Source organism: Mustela nigripes, chromosome 9 (genome assembly GCF_022355385.1).
Source record: "Mustela nigripes isolate SB6536 chromosome 9, MUSNIG.SB6536, whole genome shotgun sequence".
In the NCBI taxonomy this organism is placed as follows: domain Eukaryota; kingdom Metazoa; phylum Chordata; class Mammalia; order Carnivora; family Mustelidae; genus Mustela; species Mustela nigripes.
In genome coordinates, this window is record NC_081565.1 from 19817576 (window position 1) to 19843872 (window position 26297).

The following is a 26297-nucleotide window of genomic DNA, read 5'->3' on the forward strand; positions in this document are numbered from 1 at the left end:
TGAAACCAGAGAATCAGGGAGCCTGTAGGGGGCTACCTAGGTGGGAGACCCATAGGGGCTACTGCTAACCTGTCCCCCTCACCCCACCCCACCCCAGGATCCTGATTTCACAGGGAAAGAGTTTTAGAGCCCCCAGAGGCTCCCAGGCCCTCCTGAGATACCTTGGGAGAGAATGAGCTTCCTGTCACAGGAGAGATGTAAGCAGGAACACAAGAAGGGACCCAAGCACAAGACAGAAGTTTAGATCAGGTAGTCTCTTCCAGGCTAGAGAGTCTGGGAGCCCGTATCTGCCCCAAGCCAAGCCAAGAGGCCAAGAACGTGAGGGACTGGACCAGCCCAGCTAACAAGGAGTCAAAGTTTGGCACAGGCAGGCCAGTGCTGAGTCCCCTCCCACTGGCATCCAACCGAGCGCCACAGCCATGCCCTCTCCCCTTTCAACCCTTCACACCCTATTTGCAAGCTGACCCCAACTGCTCCCAGCCAGGCTGACTGGGCAGTGGTGCAAGGACAGGCTGTTTCTGACACTCCCTGGAACAGGCTGGCTTTGTCCTCTAGCGAAATGTTCCTGGAAGGACAGGGAGCTGGGGACTGAGTCTAGAGGCTCTCCGTCCACAGCGATCAGGGTAGAGCCCAGGCCTGGACCACTTGAGCACAAGCTTTCCACCTCCCTGTGACCCTGTGTGATGAGGTCACTAACGGCAGCTGGTGCAGGGCTAAATTCACTGCCCACACAACCTCACTTAGTCACCAAAGCTCTGGGAAAGGTGCCAGTAAGTACCATTTACAGATGACAAAACTGAGGCGAAGAGAGGTAATGTGATTTTGTCAGAGACAGTGGAGCCAGCCTTTCACCTCTATGCCATGCTGCTTCCCTCCCTCTGCCTCAGTCTTCCCATCTGTAGAATGGGAAGGGACCTGGACAGGAGGACCTCACAGCCATCAGATCCTACACTGACCAGCCTGGGATTGCCAGACAGAGCACAAGGGGGCTGCTCCTTCCTTGTTTAAAAAAAAAAAAGAAAATGGGGAGCAGTCCAGCCACTGTATATGTGACAGGACTGAGGCCTCAGCGAGGAGAAGGGCTCTAGCCAAGGTCCCCAGGGAGCCCAGGCAGGGCCCAGGAGGATCCCGGCACCTCTCCAATCTGCTCTCCAGCTGCTCAACACAACCAAAGCCACTCTGGGCCAGGGGACCCAGTGTGAGTAATGGAAACCCGGCAGTGGGGGCCTTCCAAAATGGAAATTCCATCTGCCTGACTTGGCTCTGCAAGACTTTGGTTTCCGTGGCAACGTGGGGGGCGGGAAGGTGAAGGGCTTGGCTCAAGGCTAAATCCCTGGCACCTGAAGAAAGGGCAAGGTGAGCCTCTTCAGGCCCACAGTGTCTCCTCGGAGGGGAAGACATCACAGAGAGGCCGGGCCAGGCTGGGACTCAAGTTCTGAGCTCCACCGCCTTCTCTGCCACTAGCCATTTTGGAAGGAACAGGAATGGTATTGTGGTCCCCTCTGGGTCCGTTTTCCCAGCTCTCAGGTCCCCACTTCTCAGGCCTGGATGACCCCTGCGAGGTGCCCTTGTTTCTGAATTAGGGGCACTTCTCTGCCCCCCGCTGTCCCTCCAGCCTCATCGAGGCTCTGGTGGCTCCGTGGTGGGAAAGTCCTTCACTGATTACAAGGCCCAGCAGGGCTCAGGCCAGGGGCAGCGCCAGACCCAGCCCCACTCCTGGAAGAGCTCACACTCCAGTGCTAACAAAAAAGGCTGTAACACATATTGAGCACATACTGTATGCCTGGCCCTAGGTTGGGCCTCCAGGGCAAACAGTGAGGGGAGGCACAGAGGCGAGCGTCTACAAAGCCCCATGTCCTTTGCCTTTACAAGTCATGGCGGGCAGACCCGAACCCAGGACCCCAGGTAAGGAACAAGATCCAGGGAGACGGAGCCCAGCCCCTCCTGCACCAACTCCACCCAGTGTCACGGAAGTCAGCCCAGCTGGGTCAGGTCCCACTCCAGGCGATGCCCAGGCCCCTGACCCCCAGACACTGGCATGCTGCATGTGGGGGGACCGGGGTCCAGCTCTGGCATCAGCTTGGCCTGGGCTCCAGGCTCTCTTCTACGCCCTCCAGGTCAGTGGTCCGGAGCCTCCTGGGAAACATGACTTTGGACCAGGCCTTGCCTAAATTTGCATCTCCGGTTAGGCACAGAGTGGGAAGCCTTCTCCAGGGAGAGGGAGGGATTCTCTGTAAGCCCTACTCCTTGTCACCTGCCTGGCTCTTCCTTCCTTCTGACCAGCATCCATGGGCCCACCCATCTGCAGCCTGAGAGTCTGGCCTTGTCCACCTCCACCAACCAGTCCTGTGTCACCTGAAAGTCCTGCTAGAATCTCAGGGTGCCGTGGGCAGAAGAATGAAAGAAATGTAGCCAGTGGGAAGCCAAGCTAGGACTCTGCCTGTAGCAAGCAGGGGACAGCAATCCAGAGTACAGGCTTGGAAGCCAGTGGGGCTTAGGCAGAACCCTGTCTCTGCCACTTGCCAGTCATATGACCCTGGCCGAGTCACCCACCCTGTCTGTGCTTCGCTCTCCCAATCTGTGAAATGGGCATAACCTCTGCCTCCCAGGCTGGTGGGGAAGATAAGAGGCTACACGGAACAAGCATGACAGATTGCCTAGGAGCCTGAGCCCCAGGGTATCGTGTGTGTAGCTCCGGGTTGGGAGGCGGGTGACAGCAAGAGAGAAGCGGCCCACTGACCCCCCCACCCTGCGCCCCAGCCAACCTTGGGAGAGCTCAAACCCAGGAACACACAGAAAGGGTCAACAATGAGAAATAACACAGGCCTTTTATTTGCTCCAGAGCTCGGCTACTGTGTGGTCTGAGGGGGCCACGCTTTCCCAGGGCCCCCGAGGGGCACCTCCCTCTGTGGGGGGTGCGGGATTTCTGTGCGAGGTCACACGCAGCATCCGCCCCTCCAGGCCTCATCAGTCCGGGAGGCCCAGCCACCCGCCCCTGGTGCCTGGGACCAGCAAATCCCCTGAAACTGCAAAGTGGTGTCCACCCTCTCGGCGAGGTGGCTTTTCACAAGGCGTTGGTTAAAATATTGCACTTGTAAATTAGGAAAACCGATGAGGCAAAAATTTCCTATTACAGGACGACGTGCCAAGCATCCGACTACTGTTTAAATAAATAAAACTCAAGGTGGGGGTGGGTCTGAGCTGCGAGCCCCAGCGCACTCCCCACCCTGGAGAGCCCTGGAGCCCACAACTAGGCCTCCTGCCCCATCAGCCAGTTCTTTAAGGAACTTGGTCATTGCTGAGTCTACACAGCATGGAGCAGCAGCTCCAGATCCGGCTCAGCCGGGGCCCCTGACCTGCCAGGGCCCTTGGGTCCCCTCGTACCAGGCCAGTGGGGACCCAACAGGGCCAGTCCTTTTCCTCCAGGCTGCTCATCCGAATGTCCATCTGTCTGTCCGTCCGGAGACGCAGCCTCCAGGGGCTCGCTTGCCCCCTCCGTCGCAGAGGGAGAGAGGCAGGTGGGAAGGGGGCCCAGCCCACTTGGTGTGAACACGGAACTCTACCCTGGCAGCCCCTAGAGTGGGGGACTCATCTTCTTCTGGTTAATGAGGTCCAGGTAGAGGTCAGAGCGGAGGAAGCGCGGATAGGAGTCCTTTTCCATGAGCCCGAAGATGCGCTTCTGCGCCAGATCGAAGCAGCCGCGGGTGACACTCTGCAGGTTGACCTTGGTGTGCTCCCGCGTGTAGGAGTCCAGGTTGACCTGTGGTGGGCAGAGGGCAGTAAGGGTCAGGTTCACCTGCAGGGGGCTGAACTGGGGGTGGGGGGGGCCAGGAATGGGGCCCTTCACTTCTGAGCCCTTCTGCTCCCCATCTTAAGTCATAGAGTGGAGACCCTCGGGGCAGCGGTTCGAGTCCTGGCTCGGTCCCTCACTGGAGGGTGGAGAGTTTACAGGGCCTGGAAAGACCACTTGTGCCTGGTTGGAATCCCAGCAGGGCTGGACGGAGGCATGTAGCCCCAAACAGACCGCCTAAGTGCTCTGAGGCCCACTGTCACATCTGTAGGCTAGGAAGGATGGTATACTCTTCTAAGAGTGCCACAGATTACACATCCATGGTAAGCAGATAGGGAGTCAGTCCACAGGTCATCCCCTGGGACTCCGTCCCCAGGGCCTGGCCCTCAGTAAGCACTCACTAGATGGTAGTGACTCCAACCTGGGCTCTCCGAGACCATCTCCTCGTTTTTAAAATGCAGATAATAATAATCCCATTTTACGGGTTGTCGTGAGGATCCAATAAAAGAGTGCATCCATAAAGGGCTTGGTGGGTGCCCAGCAGCCCATGCCTCAATGGTAGCCATTTCTGTTACTGATGGATTTCTGTTTTTCCCAGGGCCCCAGCTTGCTTCCTCTCCACCCTAGACACACGGTCCCCAAGAGTCACTCTGGCCTCTCCCCTTCCTGGGCTCCTCGTTGAGGCTGCCACGTACCTGTGGCATGAGAGGTCAGTGGAGCTGGGGGTGGGGCGTGGGGACCTGAGGGCCCAGCCCGCGGCCTTACCTCCTTGCAGGCCTGGATGGCGATGTACTCAGCGAAGATCTTCTTGGCCTTGGCTGTCATCTTGGACTGTGACTTGACCTTCTTGAAGTCCTCACAAGCCAGCCAGAATTCGAGGTTCTCCTCACTAAACTCGGTGCGAAGGAAGGCCTGGAACACTGCTAAGCCATCTGTGACAGAAGCCCAGGCCTTGGGATGAGAGGCAGAACCAGCCCCTTCTGCCCTCTGGACAGCCTCCCCTCTAGGGGCCTTTTAGGGTGCAGATGTGGGGAGCTTAGTAAAATAACCATTTTGGAGAGCCAGGAGCCCCGAGATGTGGACCCACCCCCTGCACAGCCTCTCTGTGGGTCTTGGCCATGTCTCGCCCATGTGTGTGCCTCAGTTCCCCTATCTGTAAAATGGGGGTCATGAGACTATCTCCTGGAGCCCTGTGAGGACCAGAGGGATCCTGCCCATGAGACGCGGGGCACATTTGACCCAGTGGAAGCCCTCAGTACATGGAAATGTTTATTGTTATTCTGGGAATCTCTGGGTCTGAGCGCACAGGTCCCAGTGGCCTCCTGCAGGCAGTGCCAGCTCCCAGGGACAGGGAGGGGCTGGCAGAAGCCGGCTCCAAGGCCAGCCCAAGGGCCCCAGCCTCTCTCAACAGAGGGACACCTGATGGGACCCAGGAAAGAGGGAAAGGCAACCCCTCTGGGACCAGCCACGCTCTCTGGGTCTGGGAGAGAAGGAAAGGGAAGGGGGAAGGGGGAGATCACACAGGGAGGGGAGCCGGCCCCCACTTACATTTGTGAAGCAGCAGCTTCTCCAAGGACTCCCCCCATTTGAGGGCTTCCTCTGAGGTGGGCCTGAGGGGTGAGGGAAGGGGCAGAGTGAGGCACCATGAGGTTTGGGGAAGTGCAGTGGTGGGGGCTAGAGGGGTGGGGGTCTCTGTTAGCTGCCCTTGGCCTGGGCAGTGGCTGAGTCCAGTGGAGGGGGGGTGCCCAGAAGGGGGCTCAGCCTCTCTCTCTGGACCAGCATCCCTTCTCGGTCCCACCTCTGCCCCTGCTCGGCAGCCGTTCCCCATGAGGGCTGCTGCTTGCCAGGTACCAGCCTCCCTCAAAGAGAGCCTCCGTCTAACCCACAGCCAGAACAAGCCAAAAAAACCCCCCACCTTTCCATTTAACCCCACCACCAGCCCTGCTCCCCTGGGGACCAGTGGGTGCCTGAGGGGTCCCAGGGATGCAGAAAGGACCTACTTGAATGACTTCACCATTTTGTCTGCCTTGCCCGCTGGTTGGGCCCCAGGGGACTCGTTCCTTCGCCTGAAGATGCCCAGCTTGTTCTTCATGTCCTTGGCTCTGGGGGCAGAAGCAGAGAAGGGGGGTCGGTCAGCCTGGCACGCTCAGCCCCTGCAACCTCAGGGTGGGAAGGTTGCGCGCAGTGGAGGGGAGACACCTACTCCTTCATCGTGTGCCGCCTCTGTAGGTTCCCGTTGCGTGTGAGGTACATGCCTCGGAGCATCTCTGTAGGGCCTCCCACCTTGGGGCCTGGGACGGTCTGCAGGGAGCACCCCCAGCTCCTCACCCTGCGTCCCGGGGTGGCAGGCAGCAGCCGGCGCGTGCTGCAGCCGAGCGATTGCTGGGATCCCCACCGGATGACTGGGGCTCCCAGGCACAAGCCGGGCTGGGACTCAGACAGGAGGAGCCAGGAAATGGGAGGGACCAGGATGAGGGGGGTATGAAGGGGGAGGGAGGAGGAAAATATCCCTCCTGGCCAACCCAGAGAGGGAGCCCGTGAAAGGGGCAAGTGTCCGCAAGGGGCGGCCTCTGGGGCCTGCCCGGCAAAAAGCCAGGCCCAGTTATTTGTGACCGGCCTCTCCGTTGCCATGGCAGCGCCAGGGGGAGGAGGAGAAAACAAGTCAGCAAATTGCTGGGAGGGAAGGGGGGAGGGCTCTGCCCACCAGGGTGGCAGGAGTGGCTATTTTTAGCTAGGAAGCATTTTTTAGCCTTGCCACTCCCCCAGGAGGCAGCCCTTTTCAGGACTGGGCAAAGCTGGTGGCCAGAAAGGGGTTAAATGCCCCATGGCCACATTTGTTCCCCTTGTCTCTAGACCCCCTACCCTGGGCAGCTCCAGGATAGCTCCTGGCAGTAGGCCTGGGCCTGTCATTGGCTTTGGAAACACGCATCCATGAGTATGTACGGCGTCCCACAAGTCCGAGTTCACACAAGTCTGAGCTCAGAGAACTGCAGGAGTACAAGTCCTATAACCTTTCCAAAACGTCATTTGGAATTTTAATTATGCAATTTTTTAATGCACACTGAGTTTTGTGGTTTTTGAATGACACATTTTTTTATTCTTAAGTTTTGGTCTCTGTTCTTCCGATTAAAGATAAAAACCGCTGACTGTAACCAAAGTTAAAAATCCAAAATGTGTTGGCAAAATCACAAAGCTAAGCAAGTGTAAAAGAAATCTGAATAATTCAACTTTCACATGGGTGTTTGTCGAATTTGTAGTATTTATGCTTCTGAAGTTATTCGGGCTTAAAGCGGCATTAAGACCTCTGGGACGCCCTGGGTGAGTCAGTGAAGGAGGCGGTACCCTGTGGAGGTTAAGTGTGAGGCTCTAGAGCCAGGGGGCCTGGAGTTCAAATCCCAGCTCCAGCAGCAGCCAACTGTGGGCTCCTGGTCTAGCCACCTCACCTCTCAGAACGTCAAATTTTCCCAACCATCCAACCCCTCCTGGGCCTGTTCTGAGAAGCAAGCAGAAAATGCACATAAAGTGTTAGCACATTGCCTGAAGCAAAAGTGCCCAGATATCCTGTCCTGCATGTCTGGGGCAGCTGCCCAGGGATGGAGACCCTGCTCTAGAAGGTCCAAGCCAATGAGCTAAGGCCGAGGAGACCAGGGATGGGCAGTCCTCTGGGTGAGGACTGGGGCCCTTGGAATGCCCAAGGGTGACTGGGCCGTCAGCATCGGACTTCCTGGGGCTTAGCATCTGACAGGATGGCAGAGCTCAGACAGGCCCCAGGTGTTCCCCTGTGGGTCCAGAAGGCAGAACAGCGACCCACAAGAGGAAGCTAAAGGAGCACGTTTCTCCAATCAGAGCCATGAAGAGATGGAATGAGTGGCTTCTGGGGAAAGGACTCTCATCACGAGGGGCTCAAAGCCTACCTAGCAGGGCTTCGGCAAACCTCCTTCAGAATAGCCTACACTGAGCTTCAACAGAACAGGTTCTGAGAGAAAAAATACATATATTTGTATTTATACTCTCAGAGCCAGCACTCCAGTATCCGATCTCCATACTGCCGCATGCTTGCTGCGCGACCGGAGACAAGTAACTTCTTTCTGCTTCGGTTTACTCGTTGGGCAAATAGGGTATGTGAGAGAAAAAAGGAAATGTAAAATAAAATAACGGTAAAGATTAAATTATACAATTTATGGAATGCACATAGAACAGTGCCTGGCACAACAAACATTAGTTATTTTTATTATCACCCCAGATTTTAAGGGTCCTTGATGAAGCTTTTAAGAACGTGAGCTTCAGGCATTCGAAAGGCCGAACCCATCCTGAAGCGAGGCTAGAGTTGGGCCCGGCCCGGGAGAGCTCCAGCTCCCCAGGTGCCCACCCTCCACGGCCCCCCACTGCTGCACCCCTGGGAGTGACCGCTTTGGTGATACCTGGACCCAGCGATAGTGCAAAGGGCTATTTTTGGAGCATGTCACCTTCCCTAGAAGGCAGGACGGCTCCTGGCTGCAGAGGGAGAGCAGCCTATAGTTGCCACAGGAACCTGGAGAGGGCAGAGGAGCTGAGGGAGAAAGAGTTTCTAGAGGAGTGGATGCTAGCCAAAACAGGGGCCAGGGAAATGGCTGTAGGAGGCGTCTGGGAAGACTCCTGTTCTCCTCCCCCAGGCCCGACTGGCAAGTAATGGTGGGTACTCTACAGCCTGGAGGGGAGGCGGGGGCTCACCATGGCCTCCTCTCCATCCGGCCCCTAGTCTCCAGGGCCTTGGGCCCAGGTATACAAGGACACCTAAGGAGAACCCACACACGCCCTGTTCATTTATTTGGCACCTCTAATAAACGTCCAAACCAGGTGCATAAGGCCCCAGACTCAGGGCCAAAAAGGCTGGGAGGGTGGGATGCACTACCCGGACCAGCAGTGCCACCTCCTGGCAATGCCAAAGACTGCGAGCCTTCGAGAGCTCAAGAGGAGAAAGAGGGAATCCCGTGTCCTTCCCCAGAGGGCGCAAAGCACTCGTCAAGATCATTTAGCCACTGCTTGTCTCAAGAGGCTGGGCCAGGGCCAGGACAACCTGGCTGGTTGCCTCTGCTTGGTTCCCTGGGGCTTCCAGGTACTGAATCAACACGTTGCCTCGCTCTGCATGAATGCTGAGGGCAGGGACAGATGCCCAGGACCCTAGTGACCCCACCCCGGGGCCACGGGCAAGTCTTAAAAGATCTTGCTGTTCACTGGTGGTCTAGGGCAGGACTGACACAGCCCCTTCTCCCCACCCGTACCCCTGGAGGAGAGACAAACCCGAGGACCGAGGAGGAAGGATGGGTGCATGGGGTGCCTCCCTGACTGCAAGGTTGAGGACAGGGAACTTTCCAACGTACAGGTTTTTGCTTTTTCTCTTCCGAGAGGCTTCATCATCATCTCCAACCGCGTCAGCCCCACTCATCTGTGGAAGAAAGACAGACCCTTTATAGCCTGGGCATCGAAGGCTGCTGCCTGAGCAAAGAGGGGCTTAGGGACCCAACGGTGCCTCCAAACAGGCCCACCCCCTCTCCTGCATAGCTCCTACCCCTCAGGCGAGGGACAGGGAGGCCCGTTACTGGGAACAGTCTGTCCATGAAGTGTGGTTCGCTCAGCAGATCCCCCAGCCAAAGGGGTCTCTGCCCGGTGTAAGGAGGAGACTGGTTTGCGAGGGAGAAGCCGAAGACAGAGCAGGGATGGCTGATCTGGAGACAGATAGCTAGCTGCAGGCAGAAGCGCAGACCGGAGCGCAGGGGCTCCAGGAGGGGTTCTGCCGTGTGACTCGGCCAGTCACCATCCCTCCGTGAGCCTCGATTTCTTAATTTCGAAATTGAGATCCTCATGACTAACTCAGGCTTCTGAGGTTTGGCAGAGACCTGGGATTGGTCAGTAGGGTGGACCGTGAATTGTCCTACAGGCCAGAGAGAACCTCTTCTGCCTAAAGTCTTCCATGGCTCCCCAGTGCCCCCAGGGTAACACCCAAACTCCGTGACATGATACACACGGTCTGCTGTCTTGGGATCTGGGCAGAAAGCTGCGTTTGAACATCAGTTCCAACCCCTTCATGTATCTCTCAGCCTGACCCCTGCTCCAGCACTCTCCTTGACCCTGCCCTCCAGCCAGATGGAAGGTCTTTGCCTGACCTGCCCTGTCACCTCAGGCCTTTACCTGTGCTGTACCTTCCGCGGGGGATGCTTTTGTGACCCTCCCTTCTCCCTTTACAACCCAGCCTCAGGTAAGGTGCTTTAATTCCTCCTCACCTAGGGAGCACTCCCAGACCCTTAGATCTAAGGCCGTGCCCCCTTACACCCCGCCACTTTCGAAAGAGCTTTTTCTAAATCTGTCCCCGCTGCTTGACTGTGAGTTCTCACAAGCAAGGCCTCTGTCTGCCTGGGTCCCCCTCACTACGTGAGCATCTCACTCTCATGACTAGGAGCTCAGCAAATATTTGTCAAATGAATGGAAGCATCAAGAGAGGGAAAGCAGACTGGGAACAATGAGTCTGGAGGCCCTTGCTGCCTGAATCCCAGCTTGCAGCTGGATCCCCCCACCGCCCCCTTGCGGTGCACACTGCACCTCCCCCACCTCTCTCTCCCCTCCCCTTTCCTGGTGCCATGTCCCCTTCCCGGAATGCCCTCTCTCCTCTTCCCCCCAGTCTTCCACTCCTGTTCTCCAGACCACTCCAGATTCCCACCGTCTCTACCAGGGCTGTCCTCTGTTTCCCTTGCCCTGCTGGTACTTGTCCCCTTCCTCCAGTGGAAATCCAAGGTCCCAACAGTGCCACTCTAGAGCAGGAGCCCAGGAAATGCTCCAAGATGGGAGAGGTATAGACACTACGCCCCAAGACAAGACAAAATACCACCCGGTGTGGATCTCAGCTCTGACTCCTCAGGAGCCCCACCATGGGCCTCGGGTTTCCTCATTTGTAAAATAAAGATGGGCTAATTCTTAAAGTGGCCTTAATTCTGGAAAGAAAAGTAGCCTTATTCCAGATATAGCCAGCAGGGGGAGCTACTAGCATCGGTGGAATACACACCCATGCAAGGACGGATGGATGGAAGGAAGGAAGGAAGGAAGGATGAATTCATACTGTATGGGCATATGGGATGGGCATTTGGGATGGGCATATGGGATGGGCACAGAGCATCCCTCTGTGCTATCTCATTAATCTTCATTGTAAGTCCATATAGCAAACGGAGGTTCAGAGAAGTAAAGGCACTTGCCCAAAGATACCCGGAGTTGAAGTGACAGCGGGACTCTAAGGGTATGTGTATTTAAAGCCCGCATCTCTCCACCAGAGGATGCTGCTACTCCAATGTAAGGATCGGGCACATTTTAAATGTTTTCAGTAAAAGACTTGGGGAAGTGCCACCTCCTTCCTGAGAAGACTGCCCTGCCAGGATTGTAAACACGGGTGTGTACGTGCACACACAGGCACACACCCATCTATGGTGGGGACTCCAGAGCTCCAGTTTGCAGGAAGCAGGTACTGGTCCTATTTCCGCTGACTCTGGACGAGTTTCTTAGCCTTCCAGCTTCAGCTTCATTAGCTACAGCATAGGTGGGGTGACAGCCTCCTGGCTGTCGGGAGAGTCACCACTATGAAGTCTCGGCCCCTGGGGCGCGATGCCGGGGCTCTCTGTAATGAGGGCTGCCCAGGTCATTGCTCAGTGAGTGTTCCCACTGCGGCAACGGTGTGCCTACTGCTGCGTTTACTCTGGCGGGCTAGGCAGTGCCCGAAGCCCCCACCCGTGGGAAAGGGCCACAGGCGCTGGGCTTCCTCCCATTCTAACCTCAGCTTCCGTACTTTATCGAGCCCACACAATGGGCCTGGGGGCCACTCCCGCCCCGCCCACACCCCCAGCCTCTGCACTGTTGGGAAATGGGCTCTTCCTTCCACTGCTGGGAGGGGGTCATCTTCAGCAGAGACCAACCCACACCAATCAGCCTGATAGCCCAGGCCCTGGGCGCTGACCCCCAGAGCATCTGGGGAAACCCAGGCATTGTGGGGGAGGGTGCGGCGGCAGGCTAGACAGAGAAAAAACTGAGTCAGAAAGTCAGGGCTCTGATTCCCAGCCCTACAGTGTCCCCCAAGGCTCCCCTCTCCGGGAGCAACAGCAAGGCCTGCCCAGTACCCAGCACACTAAAGGCCTCTCCTTCCCATCTGCTCCCCACCGCCTTGCCACTCTACGGGGCCCTCCCTGCTGAAAGGGAAATGGAGGGGAGCCTCCCTTCACTCCAGGCAGGAATCCCTGGGGCCCGCCTGGCCCCCACCCGGCCACTCCAGGCACTGGGAGCTCCCTCCCCCTGGGATAATAACTATAATTCTTACTGTAATTATAACTATAATAATAGTTGTGGTTAAGAATGTCGCTTCTAAACTGCCTGGATTGGAATCCTACCTCAGTGATTTCTGAGCTCATTGACTTTAGCTGAGTTACAACCTCCCTCTGTGCTTCAGTCTCTGTATCTGTAAAATGGGGATAATAACCAGACCCAGCACATTGGGGTGTGGTGCATATTAACTAAGTGAACACACAGGAAGAGCCTAGCCCAGTGCCTGGTATGCACCAGCACTCGCCGACCTCCAGCTGTGTGGTGGGTATGGTGCCTGGTTACTAACATGCCAGGGGCTCAATGAAGGGCTTTAACGTTTTGATCTCAGCTCCCCGAGCTGCCAAGACGCCAGGAATTTCAGGCCTAGCTCCAAAGCCCACCCATGACCAAGGGCTCCTATCAACTGGGGCCTCACCTGGTTCCTCTCACTGGTCTCGACCCAACTTCTGGGACTCCCCAGCCATGCCTGGCACCAGTCCCCGAAACCCCGCCCCTCTCTGACCTGGCCCAGCCTGGTGGACCCTGTAGAACCTTGTGGAAACACTGGGTCTAAATGCAACACGTATTTGTCTAGACATCGGCAATAATTCTTCTCTAAGTATTTTGTAAATGGGGGGCTATATGGTACTGTCACAGCTTGAAGCTGGAAGGCATCTTAGGGGTGCTCTGGTCTGACCTCCCGCCCAGGTGGGGAGCTTGTTGTGGCAGTTAGCCTCTGCCCAAGCCAGTCCCTGCAGGAGGAGGGGAGAAGGAAGTGTGGCCAGGGAGGGGCTGCAGCCTCTGTCTCCTCACTGTCAAAGTCGACCCATGACCCTGGGCCACGCCAGGCCAGGCTGAGGCAGAACTAAAGGGCAGCAACCTGGACCCAGACACAGCTGTGCTCAGGGCTTCTCTGGCTCCCAGGAAAAGGGTAGATGAAGGCTCTGCCTGAGGGGAGCCAAGGGGCAGCCAGCAAGGCAGGGGTCTGACAGCAGAGGGTGCTGTGAGACAACTCAACTCAGCATCGGGAGCCAGGCCCGGGGGATGGCCCAGGAGTTAACCTTGGTGGAGAGGTCGTCTCCTCTCTGGACCTCAGGCAGCCCCTTTGTAAAATGACCAGAGCGAGTGGGCCGTCTCTCAGATCTGTCTGGTTCAGATGTTCCTGCTCCCAGTAGAAAGAAATCGCTCCACACCCAACAGGGCAAGGTGACGGGGCGGGGGGGGGGGGTAGCGGTAATGCAGGGACTGTGGCCCCTGTGACAGGCAGCCGCCCCTGTGACAGGCAGCCGGCCCTCGGGACAGCTCAGCTTAGCCACACAGCAGCACAACCACCAGCCCAGGGCCACACCAGCTCTGTCGGACTCTCCTAGCTCTCACATCGTAACAGGATCCCTGCCACGGGCACAGAGCTTTCCAAATACTGCAATCCTCTCGAATCCCTGGGACAAATCCAAGGAAGACTTAACACTCTCACTTTATAAGAGAAAATGAAAAGCTCAAAGAAAGACATAACTTGGCCAACGTCTTACTTGGGATCAGGAAGGAGGAGGCAGAACTGAGATTTGAACTCAGGTCTGTCTGACTTCCCCTAGACTTCGCCCCTCTCCTCTTTGCCTCCTGCCTGGCACAGCCTAGAAACAGTGCCCTGTAAGTAGCAGCTGACCTTCCCGAGAAAGCCAGGCCCATACCATACCCAAGCCAGGGAGATGGAAGTCATGTGAGAGGCCACTGCCTCCCCCCCCTGCCACAGCCCCCCACATCCAGTCCCTCACCAGCCTGAGATATGCAGGGTCTGGGGTCGAGCCAGGGAGGACTGGGCAGGGGGAGGCCATAGCCCAGCTCCTGCAGTACTTGCCGTGTGGCCTAGGACAAGACACTTCTCCCCCAGCCTTAGTCTCCTTACTGGAGGACGAGGACAAGGGTGCCCACCCGGCAGTGGTGCTGTGCACTCCAGGAAAGGGAGCTGGAGGCACTCTGTGAATGTTGGCATGCCTGCTGTCACACGTGCTACCGCTCTCCTCCTCCTCGTCATCAACATGATTCCCATTTCTGGAGCACCCACTGAGTGCCGAGAACCGGCACTGCCCCAAACACTCCACTCACGTGGGGCTACTTAACCTTCCCTGAGGTCCCACAAAGGAGGTATCATTACCATACCCATTTTGCTGATGAAGAAACTGAGGCTAAGAGAAAGGGCAGGGACTTACCCCGGGCCCATAGGCCATGAGGGGTGGTACAGAGTCAGGCACTAGTCCAGCCTCGACCTCCAGGGCAGGGCAGGGCTCTCGGCGAAGCCAGATGGCCTCAGTGAGCAGGGTGTCCATGAGGATGGACTGGCAGCCAGGCCACTGGAAACCATGGGGGCGCAGCCTCTGAAGCCCCTGCCAATGCTATGGCTCAAGCCCAAGAAAGGAAACGAGAGGCCCAGAGAGGGTGGGGGAGGCAAGTGAAAACCCAGGGCTCCCAGAGGAGGAAGCTGAAACCCGACAGAGCTGGTCCAGGCATATCTGCCCCCAAACGGGCTCTCAGATCAGCTGGGTTGGGGGAACTAGAAGGGTGTGTGTGAAGGTGTGGGCGTGTCTGCATATAGGTGTTTGTATTTACAGACAGAACAGAACATGGAAGGGTCTTGGGGAACGGGTGTGGAGTCAGGATAGAGAGGCCTGGTGGGTAGTGAGCCCTGGGATCTCAGTGCCCCCTGGACAGGAATGGCTGGGCCTGGTCTGAGTGAGCCTGAGGCCTCACCCGGGTAGGGCAGAGTTCTAGACTCTCTCTAGTTGCATCAAGAAATGGCCAAAGATGGTGATATTCCCGCTGTGGGGAACAGCACAGTCCCTGGGGGCTGGTCTAAAATGCAAGGGTCTGGGCACCACCTGCTGGAAATCCTGATTCTAGGAGCCTGGGGCTGGAGACTCAGAAATCTCTGTATTAATAAGCTCCTCCTGGTCATTACGGAGCACATCAAATTTAGAACCACACATGTTTGCAGACGAGGAAACTGAGATCCACTGCCAGTTCTTTAGATTTAGTTCCAATTTCCAGGCTCAAAGCTTAAGGCCTTTTTCGGCGGGGGTGGGGTCTCTCAGCCTGTCCTTCCAGCCCAAACACCCTGCAGCAGTGAAGTCAGCCTTTGCACTAGTGCCTGAGGTGAAGAAGGCCTCTGAAGCCATGGCCCAGCTCAGTGGAAAAATGCACTGGAATCCATTAGTCATGTCTGCCCTGGGTGTAGAGGCAGGAAGGGCAGCATGCATGCCATGTCTCTGCCATCCCCGCATTTTAGGAATCCCCTGTTCTAGCCAAAGGCTTCTACAGACGGTGTGCCCAGGTCATGTCCACTTTCACAGAGCGCCTGTCTCATCTGCTCTTTATTCCAATCCTGCTCAACCATCACACCCCAGCCAAGCGGCCTCTTGCTCCAGAAACGCTCCTTGAGAGACTGAGGCCCTGAGGTCTCTCCTCCATAAAATCCCAGGTCCCTACCCTACCCCTCATCCCCACTCCACGCACCTGGCCTTGGGCCGGAACTAAGGTCACCAGGCAACAGGCTCTTCCAGTTCATCCTTGACCGCCCTGGGACATGAGTGTAATTCATCTCTTTTTTTACAGAAGAACACTAAGGCTCAGAGGAGCCGTGTGACTCACCTAAGGTCACAGAGTAAGTGAGAGATGGAGCCTAGGGTCAAGCTGGCCAGCAGGCTTTGGGGCCATGACGCAATCTTTTCACTGCTGGGCCAGCTGCTCCCCCCCAGATGGCTCACTGCTCGCAGGCTGAGAGCCGCTGCACACATCCCTGCGGCCTTGCAGTGGCACAGCACACAGGGCCTGGCACATGGCAGGGAATCAATAAACACTTATTCATCTATTTATAAATATTTGTGAGAGGTAAATAGCATGGAGGGGATGTGCTCCAGCCCTGGAGCCAGATCCAGTGCTGGGGCAGACATTTATAAACCGCGTGGCCTGGGGTGAGTGAGATAACCCCAGAGTGCGTCGGTCTCCTCATTCGCGAGGAACCACAACAGTCTCTCCTTCATAGGACTTTCGTGAATGTCAGTGAGGTCAGCTCAACTGCTTAGACTTGGGGCGCCTGCGGGCTCAGTCAGTTAAGCGTCAAACTCTTGATTTCAGCTCCGGTAATGATCTCAGGGTCATGATCTCACTGTGTCAGGGTGGCAGGGGGCGCTCCCTGCTGGGCATGGTACCTGCTTGGGATTCTCTCCCCTCTCCCTCTGCTCCCGCCCCCAAGTTATGTGCTCACTCTCTCTCTGTGTCAAAAGTTAAAAACAACAAAAAATAAGTTGCGTAGCATCTTAGCCCAGGATAGATGTGTGCTGTCACTGTTGGCTGATGGATTTCTAGTCTAGCTAGGCCTGGATGGAGTCTAAATTGTTCTACCACAGAAGACAGTCCTCCAGCCAAGGACTCAGACCTTTCAGATCCAAAGACCATGTTTTGGGCAAGGCCACACCTGCTCTACTTCGGTGGGGACTCCCAGTCCCAGGGAGCTATAAGAGCACAGCTGCTGGAGTCAGAGTCACGGGCTTAACACAGGTAAGGCCTTCTCGGTCTCTCCGTGCCTTGGCTGGATCCTCTGTCAAATGGGTAGAAGTCTCCCTGGAAGGCTTCAGGAGGCGCCGGGGTGGGACAGCATTGTCCCCTGCAGCTCCCAGACCCACCCCCTTCCTCTCTATCTCTCCATTTATTACCGGCTCCCAGCTGCCCTCAGCCTTCTTACCTTCCTGTGTCCTGTGAAGAAGAGGGAAAGGTGGTGCATGGAGCCCCCGTTGCGGCCCAGTTCCTTCTTGAGCGTGCGGGGCGAAGGCATGGCCCAGGAGGACGCGGTGCCCTCCCCGTCCGAGCAGTGCAGGGTGGTGTCGGAGGCGAAGCAGGGCCCGCGGGTATCCTGCAGCAGGCTGCCCTCGCTGTGCGTCCGCCGCCGCAGGGAGTTCTGCACCCGCAGGGAGAGGCCGCCCTCAGCCTGGCCCGCCTCGATCATGCTGCTGCGCTTGGCCTCACGGTGCTCCCCGTAGTTGTCATCGCTCGTGTCCTCCTCCTCCTCTTCCTCACCCTCGTCCCCCTCCTCAGCTTCCTCCCCGTCCTCCTCATCAGCCAGGCTGCCCCCCTCTGCCCCCGCCTTCTGGCTGTAGGCACTGTCCAGCCGGACCTCAGGGATCACAAAGGTTGGCCTGGAGGCCGCAGGTGGGTCTCTGGTGGCTGCTGGGGGCTCCCCAGAGCTTTCTGTCTCCTCAGCTGGCTGGGGGACCTGGCCAGGGGGCAGGTCTTGACAGGGAGCAAGCTCCTGAGCAGGGGCGTCCTGGATGACAGGGAGGTCTTGGCTGGGAGGGGGCTCTGGCCCAGCAGGAAGGTCCTGGCAGGGAGGGAGGGCCAGGGCTGCAGGGGGTTCCTGGCATGGTGGGGAGTCCTTGCTTGGCTGCGGCTCCTGGCCTGGACGACGTTCCTTGCAGGAAGGTGAGTCTTCGCTAGATGGTAACTCTTGGCCAGGCGAAGGTTCCTGGCCAGCAGAGGGGTCCTTGTTGGGTGGTAAGTCTTGTCCTGAAGGAGGCTCCTGGCCCAGAGAGGGGTCCTTGCTTGGTGGTGGGTCCTCGGCACCCAGACCCTTCCCTTCCTCCAAGGGCATCTCTTGCTTCTCATCCGCCTCTGGCTCAGACATCTGGGAAACAAAAAGCAAACAAGAAAGGTTCAGAACAGAGGGCTATGAGATGTTCTGTCACTGTGTGTGAGCCAACATCCTGGAGGCTGAAATAAATCAGGCAATGGCCTGAACCCCACACCCGACACTCCACAGTCTGAAAGCTGAAGTGAGAGATGGAAACAGAAGGCCCCCTTGGGCTTTGCTGCACATGGGTTTCCACCCTTGTCTTCTGGCTTGAATCTTCTTTCTACTCCATCAAGAGCACGGTTGGTCATCTAGGAAAAGAAGGAAAGGTAACCACTATTATCTGGATCCTATCGCCTGCCAGGACCGCACCAAATTAAACACTCCTTGTATGATCTTCCAAAGAGCCCTCTGGTGTCTCCGTGAGTCTCTGCCTTTGTGGACCAGAACCAAAGCCAGTCCCAAGCCTGAGCAATCACAAGCTGATAGAACCTTGGATCTGGCCAAAGGGTATCTTCTACCTGAACTAAAGTTCTAAAAAATCCTCAAACAAGAACTTGCTCTGAATACGTAAGCATCTCTTTGAAACCAGCAAACTAGAATGAAACCAGAACTTCAAAATACTGCCCACCCTCGGGTGACACCGATGTCCCAGCACATGGGGATCTCACTGAGGGATGATCCACCCAGGGGTTTTTAAGCTGGGTTTGGACGAACCTCAGGGGCTCCAGACAGAAGAAAGCCTTGTCTACCTGACACGAAACCCTCTGAACCTCACCTCGGCATTCTTGCTGGATTCCTATAGGTTTCGTTTGCAAAGGGAAAAATAGTGCCCTTGATGAAGTCTGAGAGGGAGCTTGCTCACAGGAAGACGGGAGCTCAGGGGAGGAGGCAGGAGTATCTACAGAGCCACAACCACATGGGGGGGAAGCAGGTCTCAAGCCTGGACTGCGCCCCTCATTGCACCCAAGGACTCAGAATGCTGGGGCAAGAACTGCCTGGAGTCCGGGCTATGCTCATCAAGAGACCGTGGCCACCTAGAACTCACCAAGGGAAAAGTGGCCACATGTCTCTGGGGATCATAGAGATGTATAGGAATGCGTGCCTGGGACTGAAAGACTGGGTCCATAGCTGAGACTTCCTTTCAGGCCTGGGGAGCCCCAGCCAGGCTCCTATCTGAGAGTCTGCCGCACAGCCATGGCTCAAGGCAGCAGCAGAGTGCTGCCCACATGGGGCAAGGTTCCCACTGGCATCTGGGAGCACCAGAGTGGATATCAAAGTATGGTGTGGGTAAAGGCCACGGGCTGGGAGCACCCCCACCCCAGCAGAGAGTATGGCTGAGTGAGGCAGCAGAGTGGGCCTTAGAGGACTCTAGGATGATCTGGCCAGAGTTCCTTCTCAGGCACAGACGAACACAGGTGCCCACCCGCAAGGACTCCATGCCCTATAAATCGTACCCGCAGGTAGGAGATGACTCCACCCATGGATCCCGCACACCTCACAGTCTCAGCCCCCGAAACATCCATGATCCCAAATCCCCCATGCACAGAGGGGAAGGCTGAGGCCCAGAGAGGGCCAGGAGCCAAGGGCAAACCACACAGCGGGGGAGGCAGGGAAAGTCAGTCACTAAACTCTCTGGGTCTCAAGGTTCCCACCTATTAAATGAGATAACCAACACGCAAAAGTGACAAACCAGGAGAATAAACACAGAAGGCATAAAGCTCTTTTTTTTTTCTTAAGTAGGCTCTACACCCAATGGGGGGCTTGAACTCATGATCCCCAGATTAAGAGGCGCACGTTCTCCTGAATGAGTCAGCCAAGTGCCCTGAAAGTCTAAAGTTCTTGAACAGGATGCTGGTGGTGGTGGCAGTGGTGGTGACTGGAACAATGGGTCTAGAGGGAAGAGCCTCAAACCTCCAACAGCAGCCCATCCTTCCCATGGATGGGAAGGGATGGGACCCCTGGAGGCAAGGTCGGCCACATATCGAGAATCAAAGTTCATGACTGTGATGGCAGGCCTCTCAATGCAGAATTCTCATCTAGAAGCCAAGGTCTGTGCTTTAACCCCACCAGACTGTTCCCAGGGACAGAGACGGCTCCCTTGCTGATGGACAGACAGCAAGGCTGAGGCCCAGCCTGGAGAGGGACCTAGAGACCTGCCCCAGAGCACCAGCACCAAATGGGGGCTCAGCTGGGGTTGGAGCAGGGCCTCTGGCTCCTTCTTCCAAGGCCTGCTTCTGATCAGATTCCTGAGCAGCCCAGTCCTCCGCCCCTCACCCGACCCGCCAGGGAGCATTCTCCTCTAGGAAAACAAACAGCCAGCTCCTTGTGCCCCACATTCAATCACCCTCCCTCCTTAGCCAGACCCCTGACCTGGAAGAACACACAGAAGGAAGGTGCCCTGGGGGCCTGGCACTGAGTGGCCCAGAGGGAAGCAGGCCGCATTTCCCCTTTGCTGGGGGGGTGGGGGTGGGGCAGGGCCTGTGCCTGCAGGGACTGAGCCTGAGCCCGCCTCCCCCACCCTCGGGAAAGTGCAGCCACAGACCCAAAACCAGAAATGCAAGTCAGCCCGCCTCTGCCAATCCTGCCCCAAACTGAGGCCAAACCAAACAAAGCCAGGAGGAGAAGTGCTGCTGTCCCCAGAGGGTCCCCGCCCTGCAGCAGCCGAGAAACCACCCAGGACCCACGGGCCCTCTCTGCCGGGGGATCAGTGTTCAGATTTCAGTGGTACTGCTTTCCAGCTGTGCGACTCTGGCCAGCCTCCCAAACTCTCAGTCTAGTCCCCTCATCAGGAACAGGGCCATCATATCACACTGGACTCACAGGGACTATTCTCAGTGCTCCCCACAGGGCCTAGTCCAGGCGAAACTTTTGGTAACATGGTGGCTATCATTAGTCCGGACTTATTTTACAGATGGGGAAACTGAGGTCCCGGAAACTCAGAGAGTTACCTAAGAAATTGCAGGCTGACTTAGTATCAGCACTCACGTCCGCCAGCCAGGACTATCTCCTGGCTTCGTTGGGCCTTTCCACACAATATGATGGACCCAGGAGTCTAGAGGGAAGGGGGGTTAGGGGGAGGCTGGGCACTACCTGAGGTCCCCTCATGGACCTAGGGCAGATACAGGCAAAGAAGGACCCGCCAGAGCTCTTTGGCTCTTCCCTGTGCTCCAGGATCAGGCTCGTGCAAGTACCCACGTGGGTTTGGTCCGGCCAGTGTTCCTGGGTGAGCTGGGGTTGGGAGTGCCCGGGGGGAGGGGGCTTCTGGAGCAAATACAGGAAACCTCAGAAATCTGGGGGGAGGGGTGACCAGAGAAGGAATTAGGACAGGAAAAGAGATAAAGATGAGACTATGTCACAAGGGATGCCAGAGCACAGGATTGTACTATGAAGAACAGAATGACACGCGCACGGCCCTGCTGTGTCGACACTGCTCTGTGAGCAGGATGTGGGGGCAGGGGAAGGACTACGGGGACACACATATGTCCTAACCTACATGCATTCATTCCGGCTCCAGGCACTGAGGGAAACCCTGCAGGGACCCAGATGCCCATCAAGAGGCCGTGGCCTCTTAAAGCGGGTCCCGACAGCTGACAGGCAACACCCAGCCCGACAGCTCTGCCACAGGTGGGAATGATGAGAATCCAGTCACAGAGGCCCAGAGAGATCTGCCTGCTGGCCCAGGGCCTCTATGCAGCTGTCCCCTTGCCGGGGGGAGTCTGCATTTCTCCTGTCCATCCATTGCTTTTCTGGCTTGGCAGGTCAGTGTTAATTCTGTCCATGTCTTGCTGGCTAGGAGCACACCGGAAATGAGCCAGGCCTTCTCTATGGAGCTGCTGCGAAGGATCTAATCAAATTCTGCCCCCACTGCAATCACGGGCTCAGAAGAGGCTGGGGAGGGGGTTAGGTGGGACTCCCAGAGCAGCTCCTGAGCCCTGCTGCCCTGTGTAGGGGAAGAGGGGATGGGCAATGAGCTGCTGGAAGTGACTTGCCCAATGTCACACAGCTACTAAATGTGGAGCCAGGTCTGCTGACCCCGGGTCATCCTGCAGCTCTCACCCCGAGATGACTCATCACACCCACCACAGATGCTGGGCTCTGCTTTGGCCCTCAAAAACCACTTCCTGCACTGCAGCGGGGAGGTGGGGAGTATGAACTGAGGTTCACCGTTGTCTCTCGTCTCTCAGGGCGGCCCTCACAGCTCGGATCTCACGGCCAGAACACCGGACAGACACGCCAGAAGACCTCTGCTGGAATCCTCACTCCATCCTCTGCTGGCTGTGGGACAGGCTGTCACTTCTGGTCTCCTCCACCGTGGAAATGGGACCGAGATGAGGACACTTCCTACTGCCACCCCCCCCCCCCACTCCAGAGGGTTGAGGGGACCAAGTCCGAGAAAGGACAGGAAAGTACTCTGTGAGCTGGAATGCTGTTGGAAAGAGGGAGAGGCTCTGAGAATCCCTGACCTCCGGGCTTGACTTTTTAGGTGGGGTGGCTCCTTTGCATTTGGCTCTGGGGTCCTGAGCCACTCCTTGGCTCCTGAGTCCCTGGTGTGAGGCTGGCTTCCAGGAACCTCAGCGGCCGGGCCTGCGCTTCTTTCCGCCAGCCTGGCCTCAGTCCCGCTCCTCAGCCTCATTCCTTGACCCCCAGAGGTTGGAGCCACCACCTGCCTCTGCCGCCAGCTCAGAGCCTCCAGGCTGCTCTCCTCCCGGCCCCCCCAACCCCGTCCCCAGCATGACAGTCTGACACAGAACACGGGGCATGGGGCCAGCACTTTCCAGTGGAGAGCACCCTGGAGACCGACCCCCTCCTCATGCACCGGCTGGGTAATCTCAGGAAGAGCCTCATCAGTCAGCAGTTCCATCAGCCACAACACAGGATTCCTAACAGCTCCTCAGTACAGTGGGAGGAGGGCGGAGCTGACGTGCCCCGGGAGCCAGGAACTGTGTGGGCACATGAAGCCCCTGAATGGCAGCCACGGCCACCATGGGACAACCCAACCTTGACATCTCCCTCCCTGGATCTCCCCCAACCTGTCTGATGACCCATGTTTCACCAGGTCCAGGGCCTCCTGACCCACAGATGGGAACCCATCCCAGGCCCTCGCCCATCTCAGTCCTGCACACTCTCTTGTGCCCCCATCCCCTCCCCAGGTGACCGTCACCATCCATACCACCTGGCCACCACCCAGCCCATACTGCCAGCCCCGACCTGTCTCCTGAGTCTAGATCCCAGGGGCAGGTGTTCACCAAGTACTCGTGTGACAGTGCTGCCCCCATTGTCCTAGGCTCTGCTGAGTATGACAGGAGATGAAAAAGACACAAGCCCTGTGCTGGCAGAGTTTCGAGGCCAGAGAGGAAGGACTGACATGAGCCACGGCGTCACCCACAGAAACACGTAATGGATACAAAGCGCGGTGGTGACGGACAGGAAAACCGCAAGTTGCGTCGGGAGGGAACGCAGTGGTAGGTGGGGAAGGCCACTCTGCGATGACACTGAGCCCTGGGTCTGCTGGTGGGCAGGGAGGCCAGCACCCTGGTGGATCAGGGGACACCTGTGTGGCTAGAGCCCAGACCACGAGACAGAGACCGCCCTCTACACATCCCGCCAGTGCCCCCAGCTCAATGCACCCAAGCCAAACATGAATCCACTCCCTTGAGGACGCCATCGCCAGCTGCCCAACCCAGGGACCCAGGTATCATCCTCTCTCACTGTTCCTTCACCACCACCCTCCCCCCCAACTCTGGCCAGTCACCAAAACCTCCTGCTTGTCCCTTAGAAAATCTTCAGAATCATTCCATTGGGGTAAGGGATGCAAGAAAGGGGACAGGGAATATATGAGAACTCCATATACTTTCCTCTCAATCCCTAAAACTGCTCTAAAAACAAAGTTGATTAACTTAGGGGCAAAAAAAAATCTCTCCACTCCCTCCGTCTCCATCCACTACCACCACCTCCCTGCCGACACGGTCATCTCCCACTGGAACTGGTGGGGACCTCTCAGCGGCAGCCCCAACTCCTTCGGTCGCCATGTCAGAGGAGCCTTTTATGCACATCTGACTCTGTCACTCCTTGGCCTAAAGCCCTGACAAGGCTCCCCCGTGCCCTCCAGTTGAAGTTCCAACTCCATAGCCCTGAGCGAGTCTGGGCTCTCTCTCCCTTTGGCTTTGCCTTCCACCATTCCCCATCTCAAGGGTTTGATGAGGCATGAATGAATGAATGAATGAATGGACAATCCAGGGAATGTCACAGGGCCATCTTGTACCTAAAATGGGGCCCCTGAGACAGCAGCAGTAGCAGCACCTGGAAACCCACAGGAAATACAGGATCTTAGCCCTCAACCCACAGCTGCTGGGTCAGAATCTGCATTTCACCAAGATTCCAAGAGACTAATTTGCACATTAAAAATAGCACTCATCCAGACTATTGGTTCTCAAAAGAGAGGTACACTTTAGAATCACCGGTGGAGCATCTTAAAAATACCCTGTATCTGGGCCCAACTCCAGGCCTTACTGGATAAGATTCCTACAAGTAGGGAATTGGCGTCTTGACTTTTTTCTGATTCCCCAGATAATTCTGGGGAGCAGCCCCCGTTAACAGAGAGGGTGAATGAGGCCCAGAGAAGAAAGGTGATGTACCCAAGGTCATACAAAAGAATCAGGCCATGCATGCAAACCAGAACCTGGTGTGGGACCAGTTCCAGCACACAGCACTCCGTCTCATGGGGAGTCCATGCAGAAGAGGCTGGACCTCAGCCGCCCCTCGGCCCCAGATGCAGAGCTAGCAAACTCACTGGAGGCAGCTACCCACTCATGTGCCCCATTCACAGAGGCCCAACTGCAGGAGAGGAAGGAAGGAGGAATTTGAATGTAGACCGAAAATTCTCTATTCCTAAAAGATCCCATGACTCCTCCTGGGTCTGTCAGGGACTTGGAAGGGCAAAGCCCCACAGCAGGGAACATACCATCCATACCCCTGGACTGAAAGCAATACTGAGGCATAGAGAAGTAGCTTTTCCAGTTCAGAAACTGTCAGGACCAAGCCAGTACACAGGGAAGAAGGATCCTTAAGGAATGGGAAGTGAGGAGACCCCTCTTAGAGGCTTCCCTACTCTTGGCACCGCCACCTGGGTAAGCCAGGCTATGTACCCAGGCCTGGCCTTTGGAGCTTACTGGGGTGCCCCAACACCACCCTGGATGCCCAGCTTCTTGCCAGACAGGAAAAGTAGCTCCCAACGTGTGAGTTTCCGGGACCATCACCATCTTGCTAAGCCACTCCTCTCGGGACCCAGACCCCACTGCTTCAATGTGTGTGTGGGAGCCTGGTTTGTTGTGGGAGCCCCCACAACCCAAAGACCCAAAGACCCCTTCCATACCTCAGCTCTCTTCTCTTCTGAAAGGTGTGAAAGTGGAGAGCAGTACTGTCCCCGCTGCTTCCTGTCCCCACAGCGACTGTAGCCTCCCTCAGAAGGAGAACGCCAGGTCCCAGGGCCTCTCGGGCCCCAGCTGTGGGCTCTCTGCTCAGAACCACCCCCTGCGGGCTCTGCCACCATTCCCCTTCCCACCTGGCACCCCCTTTCTCTGCCTGATCCACTCACTGTCTCATTTCCCTATTGTCTGCACCTCTCAAGTACACCCCCCCTACCCCCCAGAGCCCAGCTAAGTGCTCCCTGGGATGCCCTGGCTAGAGGGCTCTCTGCTCTCCTGCCAATGTCTGGCCCGCCCTGCTCTCATGGCCCTGGGCAGGCCCTGTCTGGTTCATCAGGATTGTGTCCCTGGCTCACTTATTCCCCCCACCAATCCCCAGTGTTACTCAGCAAATACCGACAGAGCCCCAGTCACGCGCCAGGACCCGTGCAAGAAAAACAGTGGCAAGACACCTTCCCTTCCCTGAAGGTGCTGGTCTATGGGGCAAAGAAGCAGGCGAGGGGCCCATGTCACTCTCCCACTATACTTCCCCCCACCCCAGGGGGCTATGGAAGTACAGGAAAGATGGGGATGGCTCTTGGAGGAGGACAAGGATGGGGGACAGGGATGGGAGAGGATACCCAGGCCAAAGCCAAAGACAGCATGGAACATTCAAGGAAGTGTGGGTGGTTCCACAAGCAGAAGCATGGGTACACTCAGGAATTTGGACTTCACCCCAAGAGCTGTGTCTGCATGATGCTGTCGAGATAGGGAAGGTGGAGCCAGAGATGATGGAAACAGAAAACAGTGATAATGACGGGGCGGGGGGGGATCATGAACTGAGGGTCTCCCAGACACCAGGCACCAAGACAGTTGCTCTCCATACACTCTCTCAATTCCAGCAGCCCTGTATGGTCGGTACCACAGGCCTCATTTGGCAAATAAGGAAAGCGGGACTGGGACTCAGAGAGGGTCAGCAACGTGCGGGATCACCAAGCAAGAAAGTAGAGGAATCACATGGAAACCACAGTCAGAGCTCCAAAGCCCAGCTCTTTCTACTACCCCATAGCCTCTTTTCTGGCCCCCTCACCGCCTTTCCTCACCCCTGTCTCTCCCTTCCTTCAAAAGACCCCACCCAGCACCCCTCTGGGGCAGGTGCCGAGAGGCA

The 26297-nt window shown here is 56.8% G+C and overlaps 1 protein-coding gene across 8 annotated transcripts in view; it reads right to left on the bottom strand.

Annotated features, from left to right (window-relative positions):
• Positions 1–2809: 2809 nt before the first annotated feature.
• RGS3 (regulator of G protein signaling 3) overlaps positions 2810–26297 on the bottom strand; it is a 117618-nt gene continuing 94130 nt past the window's right edge. For 6 of the 8 annotated variants that reach the window (XM_059410998.1, XM_059411000.1, XM_059410999.1 and 3 more), the window contains 6 exons: positions 16842–17777; positions 9151–9215; positions 5791–5892; positions 5339–5400; positions 4556–4722; positions 2810–3760 (listed from right to left, as the gene is read on the bottom strand). In XM_059410998.1, coding sequence (XP_059266981.1) covers positions 3575–3760; positions 4556–4722; positions 5339–5400; positions 5791–5892; positions 9151–9215; positions 16842–17777 — 1518 coding nt within the window. In that variant the 3' untranslated portion in view covers positions 2810–3574. Of the gene's footprint in view, positions 3761–4555; positions 4723–5338; positions 5401–5790; positions 5893–5993; positions 6437–9150; positions 9216–16841; positions 17778–26297 lie in introns of those variants that run through there. The other 2 variants (XM_059411007.1, XM_059411008.1) reach the window with 2 other exon arrangements.